Here is a 25,758-nt window from a genome sequence, read left to right as displayed (position 1 = left end):
CAAACCAGGTTTGTTAAATGGCATTGTTCAAAATGCAAAGAAACCTATTTATATTTATACATTATGTAAAGATGTAGATAAGTCTTGTACAAGTGTAGAGACTTGTTCACTGCCACGTTGCCCTGATTTTGCTCTGGGATAATTACAATTAAGTTGTAATAACATGAGAGTGTAAATAGCTTGTTCAGTCCACAATTCTCTGTGGACAAGAAATGCAACTAGATAATTCCTTTAGAAGACTTATTAGAATGAGCTATGGTAAAATGAACATGAATGTCAAAAAGCATGGTTTGTTGGGATGTGAAGTGAGTCATCATAAGAGAAGTAGGTCTATTATAGCACTTTATTGGTAGTCTTCAATATATATATGCATATTAATTTGTTTGCATGCAGGGCAGATCTAGGTGTCCTGATTTTCATTTGTATTTTTACATAGTCACACTGAGGGTGTGAAATGTGCATGCTTATTCTGATGCAGGGATCAGCCCATTGGTGATTTTTGAGGAGTACTTTTATTGTCTGACTTTAAACACCCCACTGAGATGCTAGAGTTAATTGCCTCTCTTCTTACACAGCAGTAGAGAACATTGGGCACCTCCAAGGGTGATTTAGCACAAGAATTACTCTTTTTGGGTGCCTGTGCACTACAGAGGAAGTCAGAGCAAGTAGACCACCAAACTGTGCATTTGAGGCCTGGATTTAGATCAAATGGATCCACCCTTCAGGCTAGAGAGAACTGAGCAAATCACAAGCTGAACAAATAGCATTAAGAAAATAGAGGAGCATGGGAGAAATGCAGCACCTTCCATTTCTGAGACATTAAAGTTGCCTGCAAAACTGAAGTAAACATGTATTAGCACAGAAACTGATATTACAAAAATAAATGTTTGAGTATTAGGTTGGTAAATGAATAGTTGAGTATTAGGTTAGTGAAGTCTGTGTAGTTATCTAGACAGACTTTTACTGCCTGTCAAGCCTGTGTAAAACCACAAAGTCGAAGTCTGTGCTGGTAGGTGCTTTTTACAGATGTGGAGGAGGACAGCTTCCCACCCTGAAGAGCATATGATCAAAGAAGTGGTAAGGGATGCAATATGGTGTTTCTCAATATGTTTTTTCCTGTTCTTTCTTTCCCCTTGCTCTCTCTCAAAAGGTTTTGGTGCCTTGCTCGTTTGTTGCCTGTTAATTTTGTAGTAGCAAATATTGATGCTATCTCAGATTCTGGTCTGTTAAGTTTCTATTAACCACTATTCATTAACACTCACTGTACTTTCATTTCTAAAATAGGTTATTGAAAAAATATTAGCAGTTAATTTTTTGACTTACAGGTTTGTCATATAACCACTGGATTGGACTCTCATGCAAAAAGTTTAAATGCTTTCTCTCAGCTTTGGGGGATTCAAAATAATTGAATGCTGCTAGGCTTGTGCTGGAAAATTCACTGCTGGTTTTACGTCAGCTTTGCTCACTGCTGAATATGGATTAAAATTTTGAATTGACCTAGAAGGAAAGAAAGTATTAGTGACATTCTGTGAAATCAGACATGCCATTGAAAAGTAGGGTTTGGAGGACAATACTCTTATCCAGTGCATTATAAATTCAAAAAAGGAGCCCTGCCCACCATTAGTCCCTCCTCCCCACAGCCAGATTGCCAGGGCCAGCAGAGATTTTTCTCTCCAGGTACTTTGAGCATACTGTAGTTTTAATAGACAAATCACAGTAAGAGCCACTCGTTCCTACTTCTGAGAGTTCAAGCAGTGAGGAAAGGAGAAGGGTCTGGTAGGGAAACTACTGTATGCTTTGGTTTGTACAAAAAATGTTGTCTTTTTGGTAGCTAAAGATAAATAAAAGGCAAGAGCCCAGTCCTCCATTGTGACACCAAAAATGGAGAAAACAGGGCAGCGTAGGATGCTACCAGTGAGATAGGGTTCACAACCCGGCACAGCAGGGATGGATGTTTGTTGAGGTGCCCATGCCCATCTGTTCTAGGGCCAGTGAAAAACTGTGGCCTGGTTCTGAGGTATCTCTGATGACCAAAAATGTATTTTATTCCCTTAAAATATTGACATGTGTAACTGTAAGTACATTTCATCTGTCAGGATTACATCAAAAGTTTAAGGCTGTATTTTGTGGGGGAAAAAGGAAGTTTGAACATATTAATAGTAAAAAGATCCCTTCAAGTCCATTCAGCAAGCTTACCTATCCTTTCCTTCCCACTTGGTATAAATCATACCCATGCATAAAACCCAGCTTTACTAACTGGCAGGTACTTGAGGTTATGCAGTGCATGTTTTAACAAAGCAAAGCTGTATTGTCAAATAAATACCTTACAATATGCATTTCCAGGTTTTCCCAGGTTGTATCACCTGATTCCAGATGGGGAAATTACCTGCATTAAGATCAGCCGTACTGATCCCCATGAAAATCTGGCCATTAGGATTGTGGGAGGCAGTGAGACCCCTTTGGTTCACATTATTATACAGCACATTTATCGAGATGGGGTAATTGCCAGAGATGGAAGATTGCTGCCTGGAGACATGATACTAAAGGTACAGTACTGTGGAGGTATGAGATAAAAATGTCCTGATGAAGAATAAGATAGTTTAAGTCGATCGTTATGAGATTTGCAATGTTGCATGCAGAAAGATGTCCTGAAGTTCAGAGCATCACCTGTAAGGCACTATGATTTCCTAGCTCTTGCTGACCCCAGTGGTAGCTGAGGACTCTTGAGGCATGCCAAGGTTGTGCCATGCCTTCTACTTTGTGTCAGACAGACTTGGCCAAAGGAATTTCCCAGGATCGTGATGTGGGCATACTTCACTCTAGCAGTGAATGAAAATGCTTCTGATGGTGGTTCCTGGCAGAGTCTGGATGAGCATCCATCACCCAGCTACGTGTTTCAGAGAGCCTTTTTGTCCTGGTGCCAGCACAGAGCAGCACAGTTAGTGGCACCACTAAGAGAAAGCTGTTTGTGCAGGGTGCATCCAAACTGCACAAGGAAGCTGTGACTGTAGCACAGATGGGCCCAGCCTAGCTCTTCCTAGCCATGACAGACTGCCCAGGATTTGCCAAGGATTCCTGTGAATTTCAGCCCCATCCTGGTACAGTTCATGCTGTTTGTGGTACCCAAGGGAGCAACTTAAAGCTGGTTGAGTTGTGTCTCTCTGGGTGCAGTTATCCCCACCAGACTGGAGCAGAACATCCCCTTCATGCCCACACAGGCAATCTGAAAAAGCAAACACCAGCCAAATGCTTTTGTCCATGCTGGGGAGTATTTCTCTTACATTTTGGAGATGTTTCTTAATATTTAAATGGTTCAACCTGTGCAGTGTATAGCTACATGGAAATAACTTGTCTGATTCAGGTTTTCTAGCCAGTGAGGAAGTACAATCTTGCAACTGGTTTTCATTTAGCAGTATAGAGTGCAATGACTAGTCACTCTTTCATATATGAACATGATGGGATTGACTGAAAATTCTTTTTCCTCTTTCTTTTCCTCAGCCAAATTTAAATAGTGGTAGTTACACAGTTTTACTGTCATCTGAATTAAATCTTACCTGGAAAACACTGGGAAAAAAAGGAAAGTCTGATTCTCTGGTGTGGTAAATCAGCATAATTGTTAGTAAATATCCAGGGCATTTAAACTTCTGCTTGAGGCTCTTTCCCTCTTTGTAATTAGAGATTCATTAGTGAAGAAACCTTTTTTTTACTGTACCTAGAACAACCGGGAGATAAAACAAAAAAGAAACAGCAGAAAACAGTGGGAGTGAAAGGAAAGGCTGGCAAGACAATTTGAAATCAGAAGCCTGTAGAATAAAACTATGATATGTGAAAGGATATTGAAGCTTGGGAAAGAGCAATGAGAAAGATGAAAACATGTATGTCTGGGGACTATCAGGGAGGAAAGGGAAGAAAAAGGACAGAAACTGTCGGTGCAGCGCATCCTTTCCGTGGGGGAAGCTTGTTCTGCACTGCAAACTTGGCCTCCTATGTGACACAGTTTGAAATAGCAATTGTCACTTCATATGAAGACATCTGTGTATACAGATCTGCCCTCCTCCGTGCCAACTCAGAATAGACTGTCTTTCTGATGCTGATTTACACTTCTCTCTTCCAGGTAAATGGCATGGACATCAAAAATGTGCCTCACAACTACGCCCTGTCAATCCTGAAGCAGCCCTGCCACGTGCTCCGACTGACGGTGCTCCGGGAGCAGAGGTACCGATGCCGAAACAGCGGGCTGTCCCTGGACGCTCACTGCAACAGGGATGACAGCTTCCATGTTGTGCTAAACAAGAGCAGCCCAGACGAGCAGCTGGGAATAAAGCTGGTCCGCAAGGCCGACGAGCCAGGGGTGTTTATTTTCAACTTGCTGGAAGGTGGCATGGCTGCCCGCGATGGACAGCTGCAGGAGAATGACCGCGTGCTGGCCATCAATGGGCACGACCATCGCTACGGCAGCCCCGAGAGCGCTGCCCAGCTCATACAGGTTTGTCATCCCCACTTCCACCACGGGCTTTGAGCTGTGCAAAACACAAGCAGTGCTTTTGCACCATCCGTTGCAAAGCAGGGGCCAAACACTGAGACTGTGTATTTGGAAGAGGGAATGGGTCAGGGTTAGATGGGAATTTACTCCTCTGAAAGCTCTTTGGTTTTACTGTGGGGAGGAGAGTGAACATGGGCATGGAGTCTCACAGAGGTGCCTGCTGCCATCAGGTTTTGGAATATACAGATCAATGCAAACATCTGTATACTCTGATGATCACCAGAGTGATGCCAGCTGCCAGAAGGCATGCCAGCCTGCCTCCTGGAGCATGGGTTCCAGCAGAATCCTGACTCCTCTGCCTCAGAAGGAGTCACAGTGCCCTCTGGTTCAGCCCCGTAGCAAACCAGAGCAGCCTAAGGCATGTTTCAGGATGAACATCACCCTCTCAGACCCAATGATTTCCCGTGGATTGGTTTACAACAGAAGGTAGTCCACACCTTATAGGTATTTCTTACCTAAATCCAGTATGTAGAAGTCCAGGTATTTATAAAAATGCATCTGTAGTTGTTGTTTTTATTAATCTCTATTTAGAGTCACGTGTAGTACTAAATTGGTGCTAACACAGAATTGTCAGACAAAAAAAACCCTCATGCCTTTCTCAGCTACAAAACTGGTCAGCTTCTCCCTAATTTTCCTTCTGGAACCAATTTGGGTTTTTTGTTAACAGACTATGCTTTTAGAAAAATTCAATATAGAAAGAAAAAGCCAAGAATATTTTGTTGCTTTTATCTCATATTTATAGTCGTTATTATACTTGTGCAATTTCGAATTTCATTTAGAGGCATGTAAACTGTTCACATATTGAAGAATTTCATGGGCTTCAATAACAAGATGTCAAATCAGGCCAGCTACTTCTTCTTTCTGACAGGCATAATCAAGGTAATATCAGTCAGACTGAGACAGTCAAATCCATGCATTTTGTGGTAAAGGATTCCTCTGTTAGCACAGATTCACAGTTGGTTGTAGCCAACTTATATTGTGAAGTTTATAGCGTAGGTGAAGAACATAATCCTTACATAATGTCAGTTGTTGAAACTCTGGTCCAGAATCTTTCTGGATTACCTTATGTAGTTCACTAACTGGGAACAGAAGGCAGAAGGGGGAAGGTTTAAATTCTCTGAGGGCAACAAGTCTGGAATTAAAAATTTCCAAAAAAACTATTATTGTTGGAACAGTTCTTTATGGCTACAAAACAAGGCATCAGTTCTTCATAAGCAAAAAACATATGAGATGAAAAGATTGATAACAAAGAGTATTCACATACAAGTGTTTAAAAGTGCAACTAAAGCCCTTATTGGTCTCCAAAGAGCGGATGTTGTTTATAACAATGCTTGAAATGCACAGCAGTCCCTGTGTGGAATTTAAACAAGTCCATCAAAGGGGAAACTCAGGTTTCCACACAGCCAGGATTACATTGCATTGATGTGAGCTCCATGAATCACATTTGTCTAATGCAAAATTCCTGGAACCTGTGTCTTTTTTGTTATGTTTTTCATCAATTATCATTTGCCTTTCCTGTCTCCATGTTATGCCAGAGAAAAACTTTTATACTGAAGCCACAAATGTTTTGCATTTGATTCTTACACGAAGGGCTATTTCACTGTGTTCTCTGATTTCTCAACAGCATCCTTCCTGCCGATTGGGAGCTCAGCATGTCACTTGCAGTGCATTGAGGTCTTCTAATTTGTGGTGGTGAAAGCTTCAAATACACCATCGGTTTCTTTAAAAGCAGAACATTCACTAAAAGGTGTAGTGGCTTGTTAAACCAAGCACAGCTAGTAGACTGTCAGATTTCTGTGTAATCTGGTTATTTTTGACTATTAAATAATGAATAATTGAGACAAATCTGATTCTTGAGGCCTATAGAAACCATACACTAGCACATGTGAAGCAGTTGCTAATCAGTAGATTAGGTGTCTGTCTGTTTATAAGTTCTAAGATCTGTCACAAGAACTGAAATGAAGAAAACGTGTAAGTGCTAATTAGGAATGTGCACACATCATAACACTTGGGAATTTGCTGCCTTCTGTTTGTCACATCATCTTAAGCCATGGGCTTGTGTCAGAAGTGGCACTTTTAATCTAAATAGTGAGGCATTCCACATCTGATTTCCATGAGAGTGACAAGAAAAGGAGCAATATAGGAGATATAGGGTGCTCATGTGAGCACATCAAGCCAAGCTACATGGGCTGAGTCAGACTTTACCGACCCCAGATGCTCACCCTCCTCCTCACCTCCTTCCCCCATCATAGTTCAGGGCAGCTGCAAGGAGCAGATGAGCAGCTCTTCTTCACAACTGCCTCTGACAAGCAGGTTGTGATGTGGAGCATATCTGTGCTCCATCATCCCTGCGAGAGATGGGGCAGCTTCTGCCAAGATCAGCCCTGCTGCCTCTTTCTAAGATGCAATTACCTACTAGATGCTCAGAGGTTGCCTCTGTGTCTCTGCCTTCCTGTTTGATTTGCCTTGGCTGTAACAGATTTTAATTCTAGTAGATTGTTTCAGCTCTTACTCAGTATCAAAGCTAACCTCCTTTCTTCAATTTTCACTTCAGCATGAAATACATAGAAAGAATTGTGGGAAAAGCCACTGGTAAGAGGGAGGGAGAGATCAGAATGAATCGGAGATAAATAATCTGATCAGTAGAAACATTAATGGGGTTTCATATGTATGTAAACACAAAAGCTGTTCTTGTTGTTTGGATAACTTTCTAAACCACTCTGACTTCTGAGAAACTACTCAGCCTGACTGGCCTGCAGACAAATGTGCCATTGCAACAGAGACTCTTGTTGAACTTTTGCTAGTCGTTCTATGAGAATTAATCATGTTTTACAACCTTTCTGTAAATAACCAGCTTTGAAGCTTACCATGTGGCAGCAGATGAATTTCAAAAAGAAGTTGTGTTAAGTTGAAACTGTTCGTTTTAGAGAAATCTGTATTTCCATAAGGCCACATGCCCTTGGGAGGTTTAATCTTGTGTTGTTCAGCTCCACCTCAGTCATGTTACAAACTAGGGACGAGGGCAGATTCCTTTCTCCCAACGTACAGAATTCTGCTTTTGGGTACTAGCTGAATCCAGAGTCCATGAATTAATATTCCATAAAACCAGATCTGTTAAAAATGCCCAGAAAGTTACTTTGAAATATGTGTGTATGTACCAAATGATATATTATTAACCTGTGAAGATTTGAGTTTCTAGTCAAAAAATAGCGTCCCCCAAGATACTGGGAAAGTAACAAAGACGTGCACATTTTTTACTTCACTGAAAATAGCATGGCTTGAACATGTATATTTCAAGCTTGAAGTTGGAGATTTAGGAGAGGTAGTTTACTTTTTCTTAGTTAAAATGACATATATGACATTTTTCCAAAGCTTTTTTTTTTTTTTTTATTGTCAGCTACAGCTATTGAATTCAGCTCCAGAAAGGACAAACCAAGCTATAAAAACCAAAATTCCCAGAAGCTTCCTCTGGCTTCTCTTAATTGTCTGTGGGAGATTTGATTTCAATAGTGTAACTGGATCTGGGTTTGGTTTTCAGCTGCTTTTTCAATGCCATCTTTCCTTGGAGCTTCTCCCCAGTGAGCAGGACCCATCACGGTGCCAGCAAACGAGCCAGGACGTCTGCTGCCCCCAGGGCTGCGGTACCAACAAGCCTTGCAATTGCTGCCCCTGGGGCATCAGACCTCCAGATGTGTCTGTGGGGGGCTTCACGCTAAATACTGAGCAGTTCCTCTGGTATAAGCCGAGAGCAAGCAGGCAGGAGTCGCTCTGCAGACTGGTCATTAAGACCCACTCCCTTCCTGGCACAACAGCAAGGTCTTTAGCCTAGAGAGAAGGAGATTAGAGGATTATTTTTTACATCTTCTGAGTATGCTTCTGTAGCACTGAGGTTATTTCTACACTGTTCTTCAATTCAGTTCAGTATATTGGTTTATGGCAAGCATCTATGATTAATCCGAGTAAACCCCACACCCTCTCAGCTTTATCTTTGTATTACTGTTGTCTTGAACAGATTCTTATGAGCCTCACTGAGGGGCAAATGAAGCCATTTGTTTCTAGGGAAACAGTGCCGATTCAATAAGACCAAAAAAAAAAAAAAAAACCCAACAGCTGTACACAGAATTAACACTAATATCAGGTGCACACACAGAGCCCCTTAAAAATAATGAGCAAACATTGCCTCAGTAGAAGCATTGCAGCATCTCTCAGGCTGTCCTGGTTTTGGGCAAATTTGGGGGAAAACCTCCAGAAGGAGCCCCCAGACAGCAAACCCCACGACTCCTCCCCCCCCACCCCACCGGGTTCGGGAAGAATTTCCTCGGAGAAGAGTGGGAGAAAAAACCTGTTTATTTAACAAGCAAGACACTCCCCAGCACAGGGAAAAAAGACAACACCAGCTGACAAAAAAAACTCTTTCACCGTTCTGAAGGGATGACAAACTCAGTCTCTCTGGCGAGTGGTCGCTCAGTTATCAGTCTCTGGCGCTGGGGATGACTGCTGCAGGTGACAAAGTGTAGCCTCCCGGTGTTTCTTGGGGTTCCCAGGTCCCCGTCCGTTCAGATGGTATCCAGGAGAGGGAGGGGACGGGGTGGAAGAGAAAACAGTCCAGGGAAAAAGTTGGACTGCCTAGCTGAACTAACTAATAAGCAGAAAGCAAGGGCAAAGCGAAGGAAAGAAAAAGGCAGAAGCGAGCAAGCAGGCAAGCAAGCAAGCAAGCAAGCAAGCAAGCAAGCCGAGCTAAAACCTCTCCTAAACATAGACCATGGGGGAGGTGAGCCGGCTGATAACAAGACAAAACAAAGCTTCACTCTCAGACTCAGTCCTGGAAGCACAGGACATAATACCAAACATAATCAGGACACACGATTGGAGATAGAAACACCATAACATCACCCTAGGACATTCCACCCCTTATCTCCATATCGTGAACATACTAAACAGCATGTAAAAACTTCAGCAAGTAGAAATTTCCATCTTTCACTTATTCGGACACATTTTCTTCCATCTCACTTGCTCAGACCTTTGACACTTACATATTTCCTTCTGTCTCATGCTGCCTCACCCCACAATCAGATCTCCCTGAGGCACACATCGTGTTGTTCCATCTCTCTGCATTACCCACCATGTACAACCTGGTCCTTGAGCAAAGACAATCCCACGAATGGGTTTGTCTGTACTCGGGGCAGAATTGATCCAAACTGCCTTCCCTAACAAACCTCTGATATGTGCCACTGGGACTTTGTCTCCATCTACTATATCCAGGGACTCAGACTGGGCAGGGCCCGCTCGGTTGGTGGAACCCCGGGTGTTAACTAACCAAGTGGCCTTTGCTAAATGCTGCTCCCAGTTTTTGAATGATCCCCCACCCAATGCTCTCAAGGTGGTTTTTAACAGTCCATTGTACCTTTCCACCTTCCCTGCAGCTGGTGCATGGTAGGGGATATGGTACACCCACTCAATGCCATGTTCCCTAGCCCAAGTGTTGATAAGGCTATTCTTGAAATGAGTCCCATTATCTGACTCAATCCTCTCAGGGGTGCCATGCCTCCAAAGGACCTGCTTTTCCAGGCCCAGGATGGTGTTACGGGCTGTAGCGTGAGACACAGGGTAGGTCTCCAACCATCCAGTGGTGGCTTCCACCATGGTCAGTACATAGCGCTTGCCCTGGCGAGTTTGAGGCAGTGTGATGTAGTCAATCTGCCAGGCCTCTCCATACTTATATTTGGACCATCGCCCCCCATACCAGAGGGGCTTCACCCGCTTGGCTTGCTTGATGGCAGCGCATGTCTCACAGTCATGGATAACTTGAGAAATACTGTCCATGGTTAGATCCACCCCTCGGTCTCGTGCCCACTTATATGTGGCATCTCTGCCCTGATGACCTGAGGCATCATGGGCCCATCGAGCCAGGAACAACTCTCCCTTGTGTTCCCAATCAAGGTCTATCTTCGACACCCCTATCTTTGCAGCCTGATCTACCTGCTGATTGTTTTTCTGCTCTTCATTAGCCCTACTTCTGGGAACATGGGCATCTACATGGCGAACCTTCACAGGTAATTTCTCTAACCGGGTAGCGATATCTTTCCACTCTTCGGCAGCCCAAATTGGTTTTCCTCTACGCTGCCAGTTAGCCTCTTTCCATCTCTCCAACCATCCCCACAGAGCATTGGCTACCATCCATGAATCGGTATAAAGGTAAAGCTTTGGCCACTTCTCTCTTTCAGCAATGTCTAAGGCCAGTTGAACCGCTTTGAGTTCAGCAAGTTGACTGGATCCACCCTCTCCTTCAGTGGCCTCTGCTACCCGTCGCGTGGGGCTCCATACGGCTGCTTTCCACCTCCGATTCATCCCCACAATGCGACAGGAACCGTCGGTGAATAGAGCATAGCGTGTTTCCTCTGCTGGCAGTTGGTTATATGGTGGAGCTTCTTCAGCCCGTGTCACTGGTTCTTGTTCCTCATCTGTGACACCAAAACTTTCACCTTCAGGCCAATTTGTAATTACTTCCAAAATCCCAGGGCGATTCAGTTTTCCAATCCGGGTGCGCTGTGTAATGAGGGCAATCCACTTGCTCCATGTAGCACTGGTGGCATGGTGGGTTGAGGGAACCTTTCCTCTGAACATCCACCCCAGCACTGGTAGTCGGGGTGCCAGAAGGAGTTGTGCTTCTGTGCCAACCACCTCTGAGGCTGCTTGGACCCCTTCGTAGGCAGCCAAGATCTCCTTCTCTGTTGGGGTGTAGTTAGCTTCAGACCCTCTGTAGCTCCGACTCCAAAATCCTAATGGTCGGCCTCGAGTCTCACCAGGCACCTTCTGCCACAGGCTCCAGGACAGACCATGGTTCCCGGCTGCAGAGTAGAGCACGTTCTTCACATCTGGTCCCGTCCTGACTGGGCCAAGGGCTACTGCATGAGCAATTTCCTGCTTTATCTGGGCAAAAGCTTGTTGCTGCTCAGGGCCCCAATGGAAATCGTTCTTCTTGCGGGTGACCAGGTAAAGAGGGCTCACAATCTGGCTGTACTCAGGAATGTGCATCCTCCAAAAACCTATGGCGCCTAAGAAAGCTTGTGTCTCCTTCTTGTTGGTTGGTGGGGACATAGCTGTGATTTTGTTGATGACATCAGTAGGAATCTGACGCCGTCCATCTTGCCACTTCACTCCCAGGAACTGGATCTCTCGAGCAGGTCCCTTAACTTTACTCTTCTTGATGGCGAAGCCGGCTTCCAGGAGGATTTGGATGATTCTCTCTCCTTTCTTGAACACTTCTGCTGCTGTGTTCCCCCACACAATGATATCATCAATATATTGTAAATGTTCTGGAGCCTCACCTTTTTCTAGTGTAGTCTGGATCAGTCCATGGCAGATAGTAGGACTGTGCTTCCACCCCTGGGGCAGTCGATTCCAGGTGTACTGCACTCCCCTCCATGTGAAAGCAAACTGAGGCCTGCACTCTGCTGCCAGAGGAATGGAGAAAAATGCATTGGCGATATCGATAGTGGCGTACCACTTTGCTGCCTTGGACTCCAGCTCGTACTGCAGTTCCAGCATGTCCGGCACGGCAGCGCTCAGTGGTGGAGTCACCTCATTCAATGCACGATAGTCTACGGTCAGTCTCCATTCTCCTTCAGATTTATGCACAGGCCAGATGGGGCTGTTGAAGGGTGAGTGGGTTTTGCTGACCACCCCTTGGCTCTCCAGCTCACGGATCATTTTATGGATGGGAACCACAGCATCTCGAGTTGTTCTGTATTGTCGGCGATGCACTATGGAAGTGGCAATTGGTACCTTTTGCTCTTCTCCTTTCAGAAGTCCTACAGTACTTGGATTCTCAGACAGTCCAGACAAGGTGTTCAATTGCTGGATGCCCTCTGTCACCACAGCTGCTATCCCAAATGCCCACCTGAATCCTTTTGGATCTTTAAAATACCCCCTTCGGAGGTAATCTATGCCCAAAATGCATGGGGCCTCTGGGCCAGTCACAATAGGATGTTTTTTCCATTCATGTCCAGTCAAGCTCACATCAGCTTCCACCAAGGTAAAGTCCTGTGATCCACCTGTCACACCAGCAATAGAAACAGATTCTGCCCCCACATATCTTGATGGGACTAATGTGCATTGGGCACCAGTATCAACCAAAGCTTTATACTTTTGTGGTTCCGATGTGCCAGGCCAACGAATCCACACAGTCCAGAAGACACGATTTTCCCTCGCCTCTCCCTGGCTAGAGGCAGGGCCCCTCTAAGCCTGTTTATCCTTCTTTCCTTGGGCATATGTCTTAGAGGTTCCTTCAAGGGGATCAGATATATCATCATCATCATCATACTTGGCAGCTTGGCTACGGGCAACTGGAGCTGCTCTCCTTTTGGTGGAACTTCCTCTTTGGGTCTTGCCTTCCTTCAATTCACGCACCCGTTGTGCCAGAGCAGCAGTAGATTTTCCATCCCATCTCCTCATGTTTTCTCCGCAATCACGTAGGAAGAACCACAGCTCAGCTCGTGGGGTGTACCTCCTCTCCCCATCAGGGGAACGTCTGCGTTGGATACCAGGGCCTCTAATTTGTACTGCTGAGATTTGGAGAAGGTCCTCTTTAATCTCCTCCCTGAGTCTTTTATGATTCTCCTCTATCTTGTCTTCTAATTTCTGCAGACGTGTTTCCACAGCTGCAATTCTGGCATGTGTTGGGCCATGCACAGCATCTGCATATGCTCGGAGCTTCTTTGCCATATCAAGCACGGTCTCATCCCTCTCGTCCCGCTTCATTATTGCTAAAGCAGAAGCGTATTCATGGGGCCCAAGTCGTACAAGTTTTCGCCACATCACAGATGTACATGGTACCAAGTCCGGATTCCTAGTTGTTATGTCATCTGAGAAGATAATCTCTGCCACTGCCATTTCTCTCAGGCGTTGGATCCCTTGTTCTATCGTCTTCCAGTGGGTCTGCTGCATATAAAGATCATCTGCACACAGGTATCTTTGTGCTACACTGTCCAGGACCCGTGCCCAGAGGCTGTGAGGGTTAGGCCCTCTCATCATTCCTTGGTCGATGACAGGATCATGTGACAGGGATCCCAAATGCCTGGCTTCAGTGCCATCCAGAATTGTAGCCTCGCCTGCAGCATCCCAAAGACGGACCAACCAACTAATTATAGACTCATCAGGTCGTCGGGTGTAATCCTTTCTTAGGCCACGGAGGTCCTTTAGGGAAAAAGACTCAATATTGGCCTCTGATCTTTTACCAGTTGCTTTGACTCCTGGTTTTATGTCAGGAGGCGTCGAGGGTCCTTCTCCTGCATCATCATCATCATCATCCACTGGTCGATCAGTCTTGTCTGTGCACTTCCCACTTCTCGTGCTGGTAGCAACAGCCATTGGTTGAGGCTTACTGACAGGTTTAGCTGCTGGCTTAGGCTCACTGTCTGGTGTAGTTGTTGGCCTCGAGCCTGGGGTGTTGGCTGCAGCCTGAGTGACTGGGATAGTGGCTGATTTATCTGCCTGTCCCCCTTCCTCTGTCTGCTGCCCTACAGTATCTAGCAGGGTACGGTAAGCATATGCCAGGGCCCAGCTCACTGCAATGATCTTCTTCTCCTTAGAATTACCATGGCACTTCTCTTTCAGGTACTTTGCCACCTCAGCTGGGTTCTGAATTTGTTCACATGGAAAATCCCAGGATGTAGGGTCAGAAAATTCCTTTAAGATTTGGCCCATATCCTCCCATTTCCCACACCATTCAGGATTCCTCACGCCTGGCTCTACTCTGGGGTCAGGGGTCTCAGCCCCTCTAGAAATCTCAGCTCTCATTCTAGAGAAACTGCAGACTGTATAGAGAAAGTTTACTATATTAAACACCAGAAAGATGGTCTCTTTAACACTCAGGGGGAACTGAACATTCTCTAATAAGGATGTAACAAATTCAGAGGAGAAGAAGGAGAACAAAGGCTGAAAAGCCTCATCCCCTGCTTCTCCTCTAACAAACTGAGTGCACAACCACAACCAAGAACCATACATTCCTGGAACAGATTCCAGCACCTTTATAAATCTCCTGCAGGCCATTAAAACCAAGCCCAGCCCGATGGATATTTTGGTCAATGCCCCTCTGCTACAGAAACTACGCATTAGGGACAATACCGGAGCTATTTCTGGATAAGCAAATAAACCCAGGGACCACAAAGGTATTAAGACTTCAAAAAACCCTAGGGACCAAAATCCCATGCAGGCCTCCACCCCAAAAGACATGAATTCCAACAACATAGCCAATAACTGCTCTATACCAACACAAAAGAATTTGAACCAAATTATTATTATTAGAACAGGGTTTTTTCCCACTTTCTCGAGCCCCACGTTGGGCGCCAATTTATTTGTCCTGGTTTTGGGCAAATTTGGGGGAAAACCTCCAGAAGGAGCCCCCAGACAGCAAACCCCACGACTCCTCCCCCCCCACCCCACCGGGTTCGGGAAGAATTTCCTCGGAGAAGAGTGGGAGAAAAAACCTGTTTATTTAACAAGCAAGACACTCCCCAGCACAGGGAAAAAAGACAACACCAGCTGACAAAAAAAACTCTTTCACCGTTCTGAAGGGATGACAAACTCAGTCTCTCTGGCGAGTGGTCGCTCAGTTATCAGTCTCTGGCGCTGGGGATGACTGCTGCAGGTGACAAAGTGTAGCCTCCCGGTGTTTCTTGGGGTTCCCAGGTCCCCGTCCGTTCAGATGGTATCCAGGAGAGGGAGGGGACGGGGTGGAAGAGAAAACAGTCCAGGGAAAAAGTTGGACTGCCTAGCTGAACTAACTAATAAGCAGAAAGCAAGGGCAAAGCGAAGGAAAGAAAAAGGCAGAAGCGAGCAAGCAGGCAAGCAAGCAGGCAAGCAAGCAAGCAAGCAAGCAAGCCGAGCTAAAACCTCTCCTAAACATAGACCATGGGGGAGGTGAGCCGGCTGATAACAAGACAAAACAAAGCTTCACTCTCAGACTCAGTCCTGGAAGCACAGGACATAATACCAAACATAATCAGGACACACGATTGGAGATAGAAACACCATAACATCACCCTAGGACACAGGCACACAAATATTCTGACTGCATTGTGAAAAAAGGCCTAGAAGATCTTTGAGCTTGGGTTATTTGCTTTTGAAGCTGCTCTTCCTAGAGTGAGAGTTTGAACTACTTTTTCATCCTAAACTCCATTGCCCTGTATACTTCCTAATGCCCACCCTCTTTCTCTGTGCTCTGTTGCACAAAATAAAATCCCTTTTCTCCCTTTCTTTAAGCTTCCTTATATTTGTCATGCTCATTGCAGGCAGGTGGGGTTAGTTACATTGTTTATTCCCCACTTTCACTGGGCAGGGTGTAAGCACATACCTGACATCAGGTTAATTTTTCAGCTTTCCCATCCACTGGGCAGCAACAGCTTTGGTTCTCTGTCTGTCTCTCTACCATGGCTGGCAAATTGCTGCTTTGTAGTGGTTTACACGAGTATAGGTGGGACCTGATCAGCACTCCCTGTGGTGGATCACTGCTTCCAGCCAAATTTGGGGCAGGTAGAAAGGATTTTTTAGAGCTAACACCAAATTTTCAAGAGGAATATTAGATAGCTGTAAACCTTTACGAACTTCATTGACCTGAACTAATGCTACTGCTTTATGTCATAGCAACCTCATTAATGGGAAATCCAGCCATTAAGCGGTTCCTGCATTTCACAGACACTCTGGGGCTGAGATGCAGGGGTTTGTTGCTCTGGGGCTGTGGGATTCACTCTGTGCCTCCTCCTGCAGGCCAGCGAGAAGCAGGTTCACTTTGTGGTGTCGCGGCAGACCAGGCAGCAGACCCCCGACCTCCTGCAGGAGACGGGCTGGACTTACAGCGCTGGCAGCTCCCAGCCCTGTCCCGCCGAGAGAAACACCCCCGGCAAGGTGAGCACGCTTGTGTGGTTTCCCTGCCATCCATGGGACAGGGGAATGGGAGGGCAGCAGGTGTTTCATGTCTCAGGGTGTTACCTCTGGTTTCTGTCACCAGAAAAAGCATGTCTTACTTGGCAATGGAAATTCTAAAGCTGTGCTGTCTTTATTTATCCACCGGTTCTGCCCTGACTCTGCCTGGCGTGGGGAGGCAAAGAGAAGGCAATGGGCAGTGGTGGGGAAGGTGCTGATGTGCACACAGTGTCCTGGCCATGGCCACAGATCTGACCAGCAGAGGAAAATGCACTCCAACAAAAAGAAAAGTTTTTCTAAAGTTTCACCATCTGTAGCATAGCCTTCAGACAAAAAGCTTTCACATGCTGGCCTGAAAGATTCCCATAAGCTACTTGAAAATTATAGTCATTATTAGGCTATTTCTCATTTATTAAAATGCCCTTGCAGGAACTGAATTTGTCTGTTTCACCAAATCTGAAGTCAGATGTCTGGGTAATTTACATAAATCACCCTGACTGTCACCACTTATGCAAACCCATGCGATCTTGACCCTGGCCAGCGGTGCCAGGGCTGGATCAGGGAGGTGTCCTGGCAGGGCTTAAGTTCATCGTGCTTGATGGATAGCCAGTTGTGTCCTTAAAGGGACCTCTGGACCAAATATCAGGTGTGAAGCTGTCAGCCAGGAGGCAAGTCTAGCTCTGGATTTTACAAATGTTAAAATACACCCATTTTTGCACGTCTTTTAGAACTACATTATTCAGTGTTTTGATATGTTAAAAATACTAGTATATATTTATCTACTTTTAGCTTTCCTCTTCTACAAAGTCACAATCACAACTCTTGTTAGGTGGGATCAGATTAGCAGGAGTTAGAGCAGGAAGCAGTCAGTGTTCAGTAGCTACTACCAAGCAGCAAGTAGTGCCCAGCCAAGGCTTTACTTTCTAATGAAGCAATGATTTCCTTAGGAAGATATGTGTAGGACAGCAATTAGCTTTACTCTGTGCTTCCTAGGGAAAATTCAAGCACCTGCTAACTCTACCATGTTGGTCTGAATAATGAATTGATACCACATGGGATTATTTGGGAACATGACTTGTCTCTCTCTGCCCTGAGATCCTCATTTTCTCTTCCTGTACCAAGAGATATTGGGTGGGAGTTCTTGGTAAGTCCAACAAAATTTTGGGAAGCTGTGAGATTGAAAGAACTATGTTGGCTTTGTAACAGTCCTTTAAAGACTAACAAATTATCTCTTGTTGGATAGGTCACAGTTTTTAGGGGAATTTCCAGTTTTCCACAAGAGATGAGTACTGCATAAGCACATGAGTGGGTGTACTGCTGTGGGCTTCTGTCCAATGCCACCATTTGGACACTTTCCAGGGAAGATCACAGCCAAAAAAGAAAATTCAGAACTATTGCTACCTCCCTTCAGCTTTGTGTGCATGTAGTAGAGGGCTTCTCTCAGAGAAAATGCTCTGGCAATAGATCAGCAGATCAGTACAGCCAGTAGGCACAATGAGCTTCAGGCACTGCAGACTTTTGGTCTGATACAAACATTACTGGAGTGTTACTTGCCCTTTCATAGGGCATGACTGTGTCAGTTTAAATATTTTATGATATTTTACTGAAGGTTGAACTGAACATAATTTGCAATTCAAGATCTTTAAACTGGCTTTGAAAGATTTAAAAAGTGTTATTTATTTTAAATAGACATTAGTGCAGGAATAATGCTTGCAAGCCTAGGGCCTGTACAGTGTCCTAATGCAGCACACACTCCTGCCCAAAGCCAAGGTAATGCTTGTTGTCTCGAGCTCACTCTCAGGGGAGTCTCCTGTGTGTGTGTGATTTGATGAGTCTGCTACCTACTGTCATCAGTGGGATTGCTTTATTATGTGTGATTAATAGAGGATTGCTAGCTGCCTTGAATTCTGGTTAATTTTAAGGTGTTTTTTGTCCCCTGGGCTTACTGTAGAAGGTGATATTAGATGGTCAGGAATGCTGTCTTGGAGGGAAACTGCTCTCACTGTAGAGCATGTATGTATACATGGGCTGAAATCTGCTCTCAACACTTGGCTGTATTCAGCATCAAGAATAAACTCTAGTTTCCAGCAGCTGGCTCATGCAGTGGCTCAGGAACCACTTTGGGACAAGCTGTTGGCCTCAGAACAGCCAACCTCCATCTGTATGGTGTGAGGAGGTGCCTCTCTTTCAGGCCAGTGGCCACCAGCCACGTTGCCTGCAAGGCTCTGGATAAGAAGAGGATGATCTCTTGTGACCATGTCCTTTTCTGGTGGCAGTGATGCCACGTGTATGGTGTGCCAAGAGACTGGTCCTGTCCAGGGTCTCATGGATCTATTTTCCTCTGCACAGGGATAGGGCAAGCACTGCCCAAACTGTTCTGGCTGCTGCCTAGATTCAGAAAAGAGATGTCACAAACACTTTCTTGTGAAGCCAGCCTGTAACGGATAAACAGGCCCAACTCAATTCCTTTGAAGTCACTGGGACCTTTGCCATTAATTAAATAGCACTTGTTTTTAATTGGAATTATTTTCTTGCTTCATTCAAATGAATTGTCTACTACTTAAAGTAAAGAAAATGTTGCTGGAGCAGGCAATGTTTCCTGACCATATGAGCAGATTAACCTTCAGGTGAAGTACATTTTCCAAACAGACACAGCAATGTTTTTTGCTGCAGGACACGTGTCATGGCTTTGATGTTGTGATAATCTGCTGTAAATATTTATTTTCCAGTAAATATACAGAAAAGGAGGAAAAATAAAATGAGGAGGAGATGAACTGTTATGTTTTTCTTCTCCTGCCCTCCAAGGTCGCTTCAAAATGACAGAGAAGGACAATTGTTTAGAAGAGAATGCACTGAAATGCAGTCACTGATAAACACTGCCTTTTAACTGGTTTACTTGCTATCGATTACCTCCAAGCAAGTTCTACGTGTGTTTACTAAAAAAGGCTTTACTTTCCTTTCATCACTGCCTTCATCTCAGTCAAGCTGCCCCAAATCTTTTCTGCAGCCATGTAAAAAAGGACATGAGAAAGAGTAGCTTCAAAGGAAAATTTGTCCTCTGTGGCTCAGCATACAAGTACTGGTACTTCTATAAGTCTTCATTGAAATGTAGCAGGACAATTTATTCCCCAGCAGTACTTTGAAATCTTTCTCTCTGTGCTGTTTCCTCAAAAAATAGTGATAAACTGGGCAATGCTCTAATGTTTTTGTTGTCTGAGACTAGATGTATGCTGCATAAGTAACAGGACTGCTCTCTCAGAGCAGCAAATAGAATCCAAATTTCATGTTTTGCTACAGAATTTCAGATTGCAATTTAGTGAAAATTAATAGCGCCCATATCCCATGTTTCCGGAAGTGGCCTTTTCCTGATGGAAAGCCATTCCTTTTCAAGGGAAAAAGGGTATTTTTGCAAAACATGGATGAAACATTAAGTTTAATTTGCATAAAGATAGAACTACTATGTTTAAAATATTTACACCCTAAAGACAAAGGTGAAAGCTTAAAATTATCTGGATCAGAATGTAAAATTTATCTGGAACAGAATATATTCTGAAGGTTTTAAAATCTTCAGAAATTCTTAGGTTTGTTTGCAAGCTCTAAGACAAATTACTCTGACAGAGTGTCTGTGTTTTGCATGGACCAGGTCTAATATGTCCAAACTACAGTGTTGTTTGGTTTTCTCCCAGAGACTGAGAGAATTCCTCTTTCTACTGAGCTCTTTGCCTTTTTGTTTCTGGAGCTCTGTGGCAGGTACTGTTAATCTGCTCAAGCATATAGAAATCCTTTGCTAAGCTTCTTGAAGGTCTTGTGTTTTGTTGTCAACATTGCATCACAGAAATCTTGATGTGGAGTTAGTTCCACCAAACATACCCTTAAAAAACCCACACAAATCAAAGGCATAGTCTGCCCTACTCCCATAAAAAAATTCTTGCCATAATCTTCCTTTGTCCCATCATTGTCTCTTAAGGAGATGTTGTGGATTCATCTGCCCCACTTTCCTAGCTGCTGGCCCAGGAACCAACATAAAATGTCTTTGTGACATGTCAGATTTCTGAGAAGAGATTAATGTGGCTTTAGATGAGTTTTATAGATTATTTCTGCTTATTATGAATGTGAGGTCACATTTGTGAATGAGAAGAGTCTTTTAAATATGTGTTTGAAATTTATTTAGAAGCGTGCTATTATATATGAACTTAGAGTGGATGATGCTGTTCCTGCAAGAGGGGCTGGGATTGCCAGGAGCACTGGTTATAAAATACTTAAGGAAAGCAAAGCAATTAACATTTAAATCCATATTTTATTTGCCTTTTGAACTCTTCTGTAAGAATTGAGTGCGTGGTAAACATGACATTCAGTTCACAGGTTTTGTTGGAGCTTGCATTGCAATGGTTCTTCATCCTGAGGGCACCTGTGCTTTTGTCTCACCCTCACTCATGCACTAGTTATTGCATGACCAGCTGTGTGTATTTTCCTGTTCAGGGGCAGAAATATAAGGATGACTGTCCTGAAGTGACCTTCAAACATAAGCACTAAGAGCACCCTGGAAACTGCTGGCTCTTCATTGTATATGTCCTTTTCTTTTCCTGAACAGAAATACTTATTCTTCAAGTGTATTTCCACCCATAACTTACCCAGAAATACAGATATCTGGAAGAGAAAATGAAATATGTCTCTTCTACTTTGTCCCCAATGGTTTCATTCCTGAAACCGAAGAGGGTTATTTCTCACTAACTATACAGATGATGCTCAGACTGCAAGCAGCAAGATAAACACAACCTGATAATCCAAGATATGATGCCCACTAGTGATATTATTATCAAGAACTTCATTTTCTTTTAAAATCAAATTCTTTATGTACATTTAAAGAACCTGATTCTATTAGCCTTAGCACCAAAACAACTCTGGTTCTGGTGGGAACAGTGCCTGACTTAGAACACAGTTAGCTTGGTAGTAGTTTTGACTGCAGATGCTTAAGCCCCCGGGGGAGTCCTGCCTGCAATCAGGTCAGGTGGCTGGGAAGTGTCTTGGTGTTACTTCCATGAATATTTGTTGTGATAGAAAATGCCAAAGCTGTCAGGGAGGTCACCATGCCCACAAACTGTGTTTGTCGTTGCTATTTTCTCCATCACAGAGTACCCTTCACACTGTCACCTGTCATGAGAAGGTGGTGGCTGTCCGGAAAGATCACACAGAATCACTGGGAATGACTGTGGCAGGTGGAGCATCTAACAGGGAATGGGATTTGCCTATCTATGTGATAAGTGTGGAACCTGGAGGAGTGATCAGCAGAGACAGCAGGATAAAAACAGGTAAAAAGGGTGATTTTGAAAGCCTGCTTTAAATCAAGAGCTTATTTTGAAAACTGAGGGATGATGAAAGAGCTTCACACTCTGACAACTTCAGCAATCCTACAGATTTTGGGATGTGTCAGATTAGAGAGTCTCAAGTCAGCTACCAGAAAAGGCATAATATGCAGCAGTAATCATCTCTGTGAAGTAGGATGTAGAAATATTCTGGTAGGAAAAAAAAGATAAATAGCTTTCCACAGGAAAATTAGCTTGCAGCATTATCTCCAGACTCCTGATACATTCGTTGTGCAGCCTTCATGTATATTTAAAGGGTTTTTTTGTGTTTATTTGTCATCGCATTCATGAATTTGAATGAAATATACAGGAGCAAAATCCCTATTATATAAGAAGCCACATTAGTGCCTTGTGGCTCAACATCATGTCTTGGAAACACTGGCTTCCTAACCCCATTTAGCTACTGATGTAACAGAGTGAAAAAGCTGGTAGTTTCTCCCCTTCTGCGTGAATAAGCTTTTAGAGCAAGAGGAAGAGCATATTTTATCAGTTGGTTTTGTGGGAATAGCTGGGCAGTGGAGGAAAGATGGAACTCTCAGGTTTCAGGATGTTACATCTTCAGGAGCCAAGTGCCTCAGGAGCCTGCATCTAGCAATGACACAGCTCACTTACCCTTCATCCCCTATGTTCTCCTTCAGTCCAGTCACTCCTGGAAGCTGGAGGAAAATCCTGAGTTTGAAGGAAGTGGAGGCACCCAAAAATGGGGCAGAGTAGCTGCGATCCAATCAGACCCTACAAGCCTGGGTCTCAGTGCCCAGTATTGGCACACATGGGAACTTCTTTTTGTGTCAGCTCAACAAAACCCATGTGAGAACATGACAACAGGAGCAAAACAGCAGGCTTCCCCTTTCCTCCTGCTGGGAAATGACTGCCTCTCAGTGGGATACACTTTCCAAAAATATTCATCATGAGGCGGCTTGGAAAACTCAGCCTACTTAATTTGATAAAATTAGAAACAAATGAATATGTGATGTTATAATAGTGTCATAGGCCTCTGATTTAGAGCAGCTCTTAGGGTGTTGTCCTTCTCACTGGGGGCAGGCCACAAGAAGAGGTGAATGTTCATATTGCAGTGCCTGGGCTCCCAGTGATACATCCCTGCCTGGAGAGGCATCCAGGCCAAGCACAGAGGGCACCCAGGACAGCCCTGGCGTGGGAGCCTGCTATGAAGGGTAGCAGAGCACTTGACACTGTGGCTGCTTGCATGACATTACTGATGCCTTTATTGTTCTTCCTGTAGTAATTGAGGTCATCTTTGCATTTTTCTCTGTAGCTGCTGTGCCTATATTATAAATAAGGCATAGAAAAAGATGGTTTGGCTTGCAGCCATTCAAACAGTCATTAATACGAAAATAATAACATGTTATTCCACAAAGCAAACCAGGAAGAGCTAGTTGGAGTGGCAGTCCTCAGCTAAGAAAGAGCTGGGAGAAAAAACATCATTGAGCTGTCAGGTTTCAAGCTTAGTTTGAGTACAAGATGTTAGCTGGAAGTGGATTCCAGAGACCCGGACCAGTACAGGCACCAGTACCAAAGCTTGTTGGCACAGCAGGACTCCAGCTGTTTGTTCAGCTCCAGATGCAGGACTTGATGTGGAAAGAAACCAGGACAAATCCTCTGTCCAGCCATGCAAAGTTTCTGTGTACAGGAATCTAGACCCTTCCCTCATGCCTGTGGCATGTTTACTAATATATGCTTTACAGCCATGTTAAATGATGGGATTAACAAAAAGCCTCGTCAGGCAGCCAGTTCTTGGCCATGGATTTGACTCACTTGTGGAGGTGGATTCTGGAAACACTTGCGGGGATTTTTATCATCTGCTTTATTGGTCTCAGGTGACATCCTCCTGAATGTGAACGGCATTGATCTGACGGGAGTCAGCCGGAGTGAGGCCGTCGCCCTGCTGAAGAACACCAACTCCTCAGTGGTCCTCAAAGCCCTGGAGATGAGAGCATGCGAAGCCCAGGAGGAGCAGGGTCACCTGCCATCTCCTGAGGACACACAGGTGACCTCTGAGAGCAGCGAGTGGTCACCGTCCTGGGTTATGTGGCTGGGGCTGCCACGGTAAGTCCACAGATTGCAGCCTCCTTGCTGAGGGGGAGTGGGAGGAAAGATTTGTATTTTCTGGCAATTCTTTCTTTTGGCTTGATTCATTGCACTGACAGCTTAATTAAATCCAGGCTCTGTCACTGACTTGACTCTAAATACCTCCCTTTTGGAAATGGGTACGTGTACATGGCAAAATAGACATGCAGTTCCCCTTTGAGGGAGGATAGGATACTGAATTGTTTCAATCTTGCAAACATATCTGGCACTTAGGGAGTGAAAGGAAAATCTTGCAGGGATACAGGAGCTTGCTGAACTGGAGTCTAGGTTCAACCACCCTGCAGAAGGCAGAGACACCCCTCCTGCAACACTCAAGCTGCACAGCCCTTCTTAGCCAAATCCAGCTGAATTGTTTGACTTTACCCAGATGTTGCAAAGTTCGCGCAGTTGGCCAGTATCTCCAAATCACCTCTTTTAACCCCACCCCCGCCTGAAAGAAGCCCATTTGTCATACACAGGAAGCAGCTGTGTTGTCATTTCAGCAAGGATAATAAGAGCCACATCGGTGGTCGCTAAGCTCTCAGTGTGCACCGTGTAATACCTACAGCTTCCACGACATTCCAGAAAGTATGAAATGAGGACACATTCTGAATCTGTGAATATGCAAAGCTGGGATCACAGAGCTGAAACTGATACTCAGTTTTAAGGAATGAAGAATTTATCTCATAAGTTCCTCTTTACTCTACTCCTAACTCGGGCAGCAGTTCAGAGTCTTTTACAGAAGGACAGGAAAAGATGGTCTGCAAAACAGGTGGGTTTTTCTCTAGGCACAGTTTTAGGACTCCTCTTCATTTCCTACTCTTGCATAACAGGTTTCCCTCTTTCTAGCTGGAGCCATTTTGAGCTCATTCACCTTGCAGCAAGGTCTGCTGTGAGGGCCAGATGTTTTTCAGGGCTTGGTCTGATGCTAATGACTGTATAACATGTGCTGAAGTACTGCAAGAGCAGAAGGCAGGCTGTGTGTGTGTCACCCACAGGCAAAATGTTCCTCCTCCAGTAGAGAGAAGTACATCTCTATACCTGTGAAAGAAAAGCAGCAAAAAGAAAATGCAGTAAATGGATGCCCCTTAACTTGCTACTCCAGGCAATGGTAAATTTTCCTCACTCAGTCTCTCTGAAGACAGACAGGGAGGTCCTCATTCTTACTAAATTCTTCTGTACTGCTGAGCTTGCACAGCACCTTGGTGAAGGTACTAGAGCATGGGTGATGCTCTCAGTGAAGAGACAGCAACAGATTAGAGGTCTTATAGATGCTGCAATCTGCAGTGCTGAGACTTGCCTTCTATCACCATCCATTGCTAGATGGAGTGAAACAATCTCACCCTGTCTATGCCACCTTCATTGGGTTGTCTAGAAAGCCTGAGCTGCCTAGGCATCATTTTCGACTCACAGCTGCCTGAAGTTCCCACAAATTTAGCATGGTAGAGGACATGAAGGACAGAGCTCCACAGGACTGCAGGCTTGCACCCAGAGTTCACATCTCAGAGTTTTCTCATTTTAGAAACAGTTTCTAAGCTCACTTTAGCCTTCCTGCTCTGGAGGCTGCATGTGTGAAGGCATTCCAACTCTTTTCGTCTGAAGGAAAATCAGCCCCAGTGTCAGCAAGGCTGAAGACAAGAGCTCATTGTAACTCTATCCCCAGCGGTGAGGCCATGCACAGAGCACAGCATGGCCCTTCTTCTTCAAAGAGACATGGAGACATTGGTATGCTGAGTGAGGACACTGCTCTGAACATCATATTAGTGCCTGGGACAGGGACCAGTGGTCATTAGATGTGACAGTAACAAAGGGTAACAAAGGTGCTCTGTTTTCTTATTAGCAGCT

At 44.6% G+C, this 25,758-nt stretch overlaps 1 protein-coding gene across 7 annotated transcripts in view; it reads left to right on the top strand.

Annotated features, from left to right (window-relative positions):
• The window catches only part of LNX1 (ligand of numb-protein X 1), a 126,822-nt gene that overhangs the window by 94,287 nt on the left and 6,777 nt on the right, over nucleotides 1-25,758 (top strand). For all 7 annotated transcript variants that reach the window (XM_088163365.1, XM_088163364.1, XM_088163368.1 and 4 more), the window contains 5 exons: nucleotides 2,344-2,546; nucleotides 4,115-4,486; nucleotides 16,310-16,447; nucleotides 21,597-21,774; nucleotides 23,664-23,892. In XM_088163365.1, coding sequence (XP_088019491.1) covers nucleotides 2,344-2,546; nucleotides 4,115-4,486; nucleotides 16,310-16,447; nucleotides 21,597-21,774; nucleotides 23,664-23,892 — 1,120 coding nt within the window. The remainder of the gene's footprint in view (nucleotides 1-2,343; nucleotides 2,547-4,114; nucleotides 4,487-16,309; nucleotides 16,448-21,596; nucleotides 21,775-23,663; nucleotides 23,893-25,758) is intronic.

The sequence above is a fragment of the Sturnus vulgaris genome, chromosome 4, assembly GCF_052056855.1.
Source record: "Sturnus vulgaris isolate bStuVul1 chromosome 4, bStuVul1.hap1, whole genome shotgun sequence".
NCBI lineage: Eukaryota > Metazoa > Chordata > Aves > Passeriformes > Sturnidae > Sturnus > Sturnus vulgaris.
Note: the sequence above shows the minus strand (reverse complement) of the source record. Positions and strands in the feature narration are given on the sequence as shown.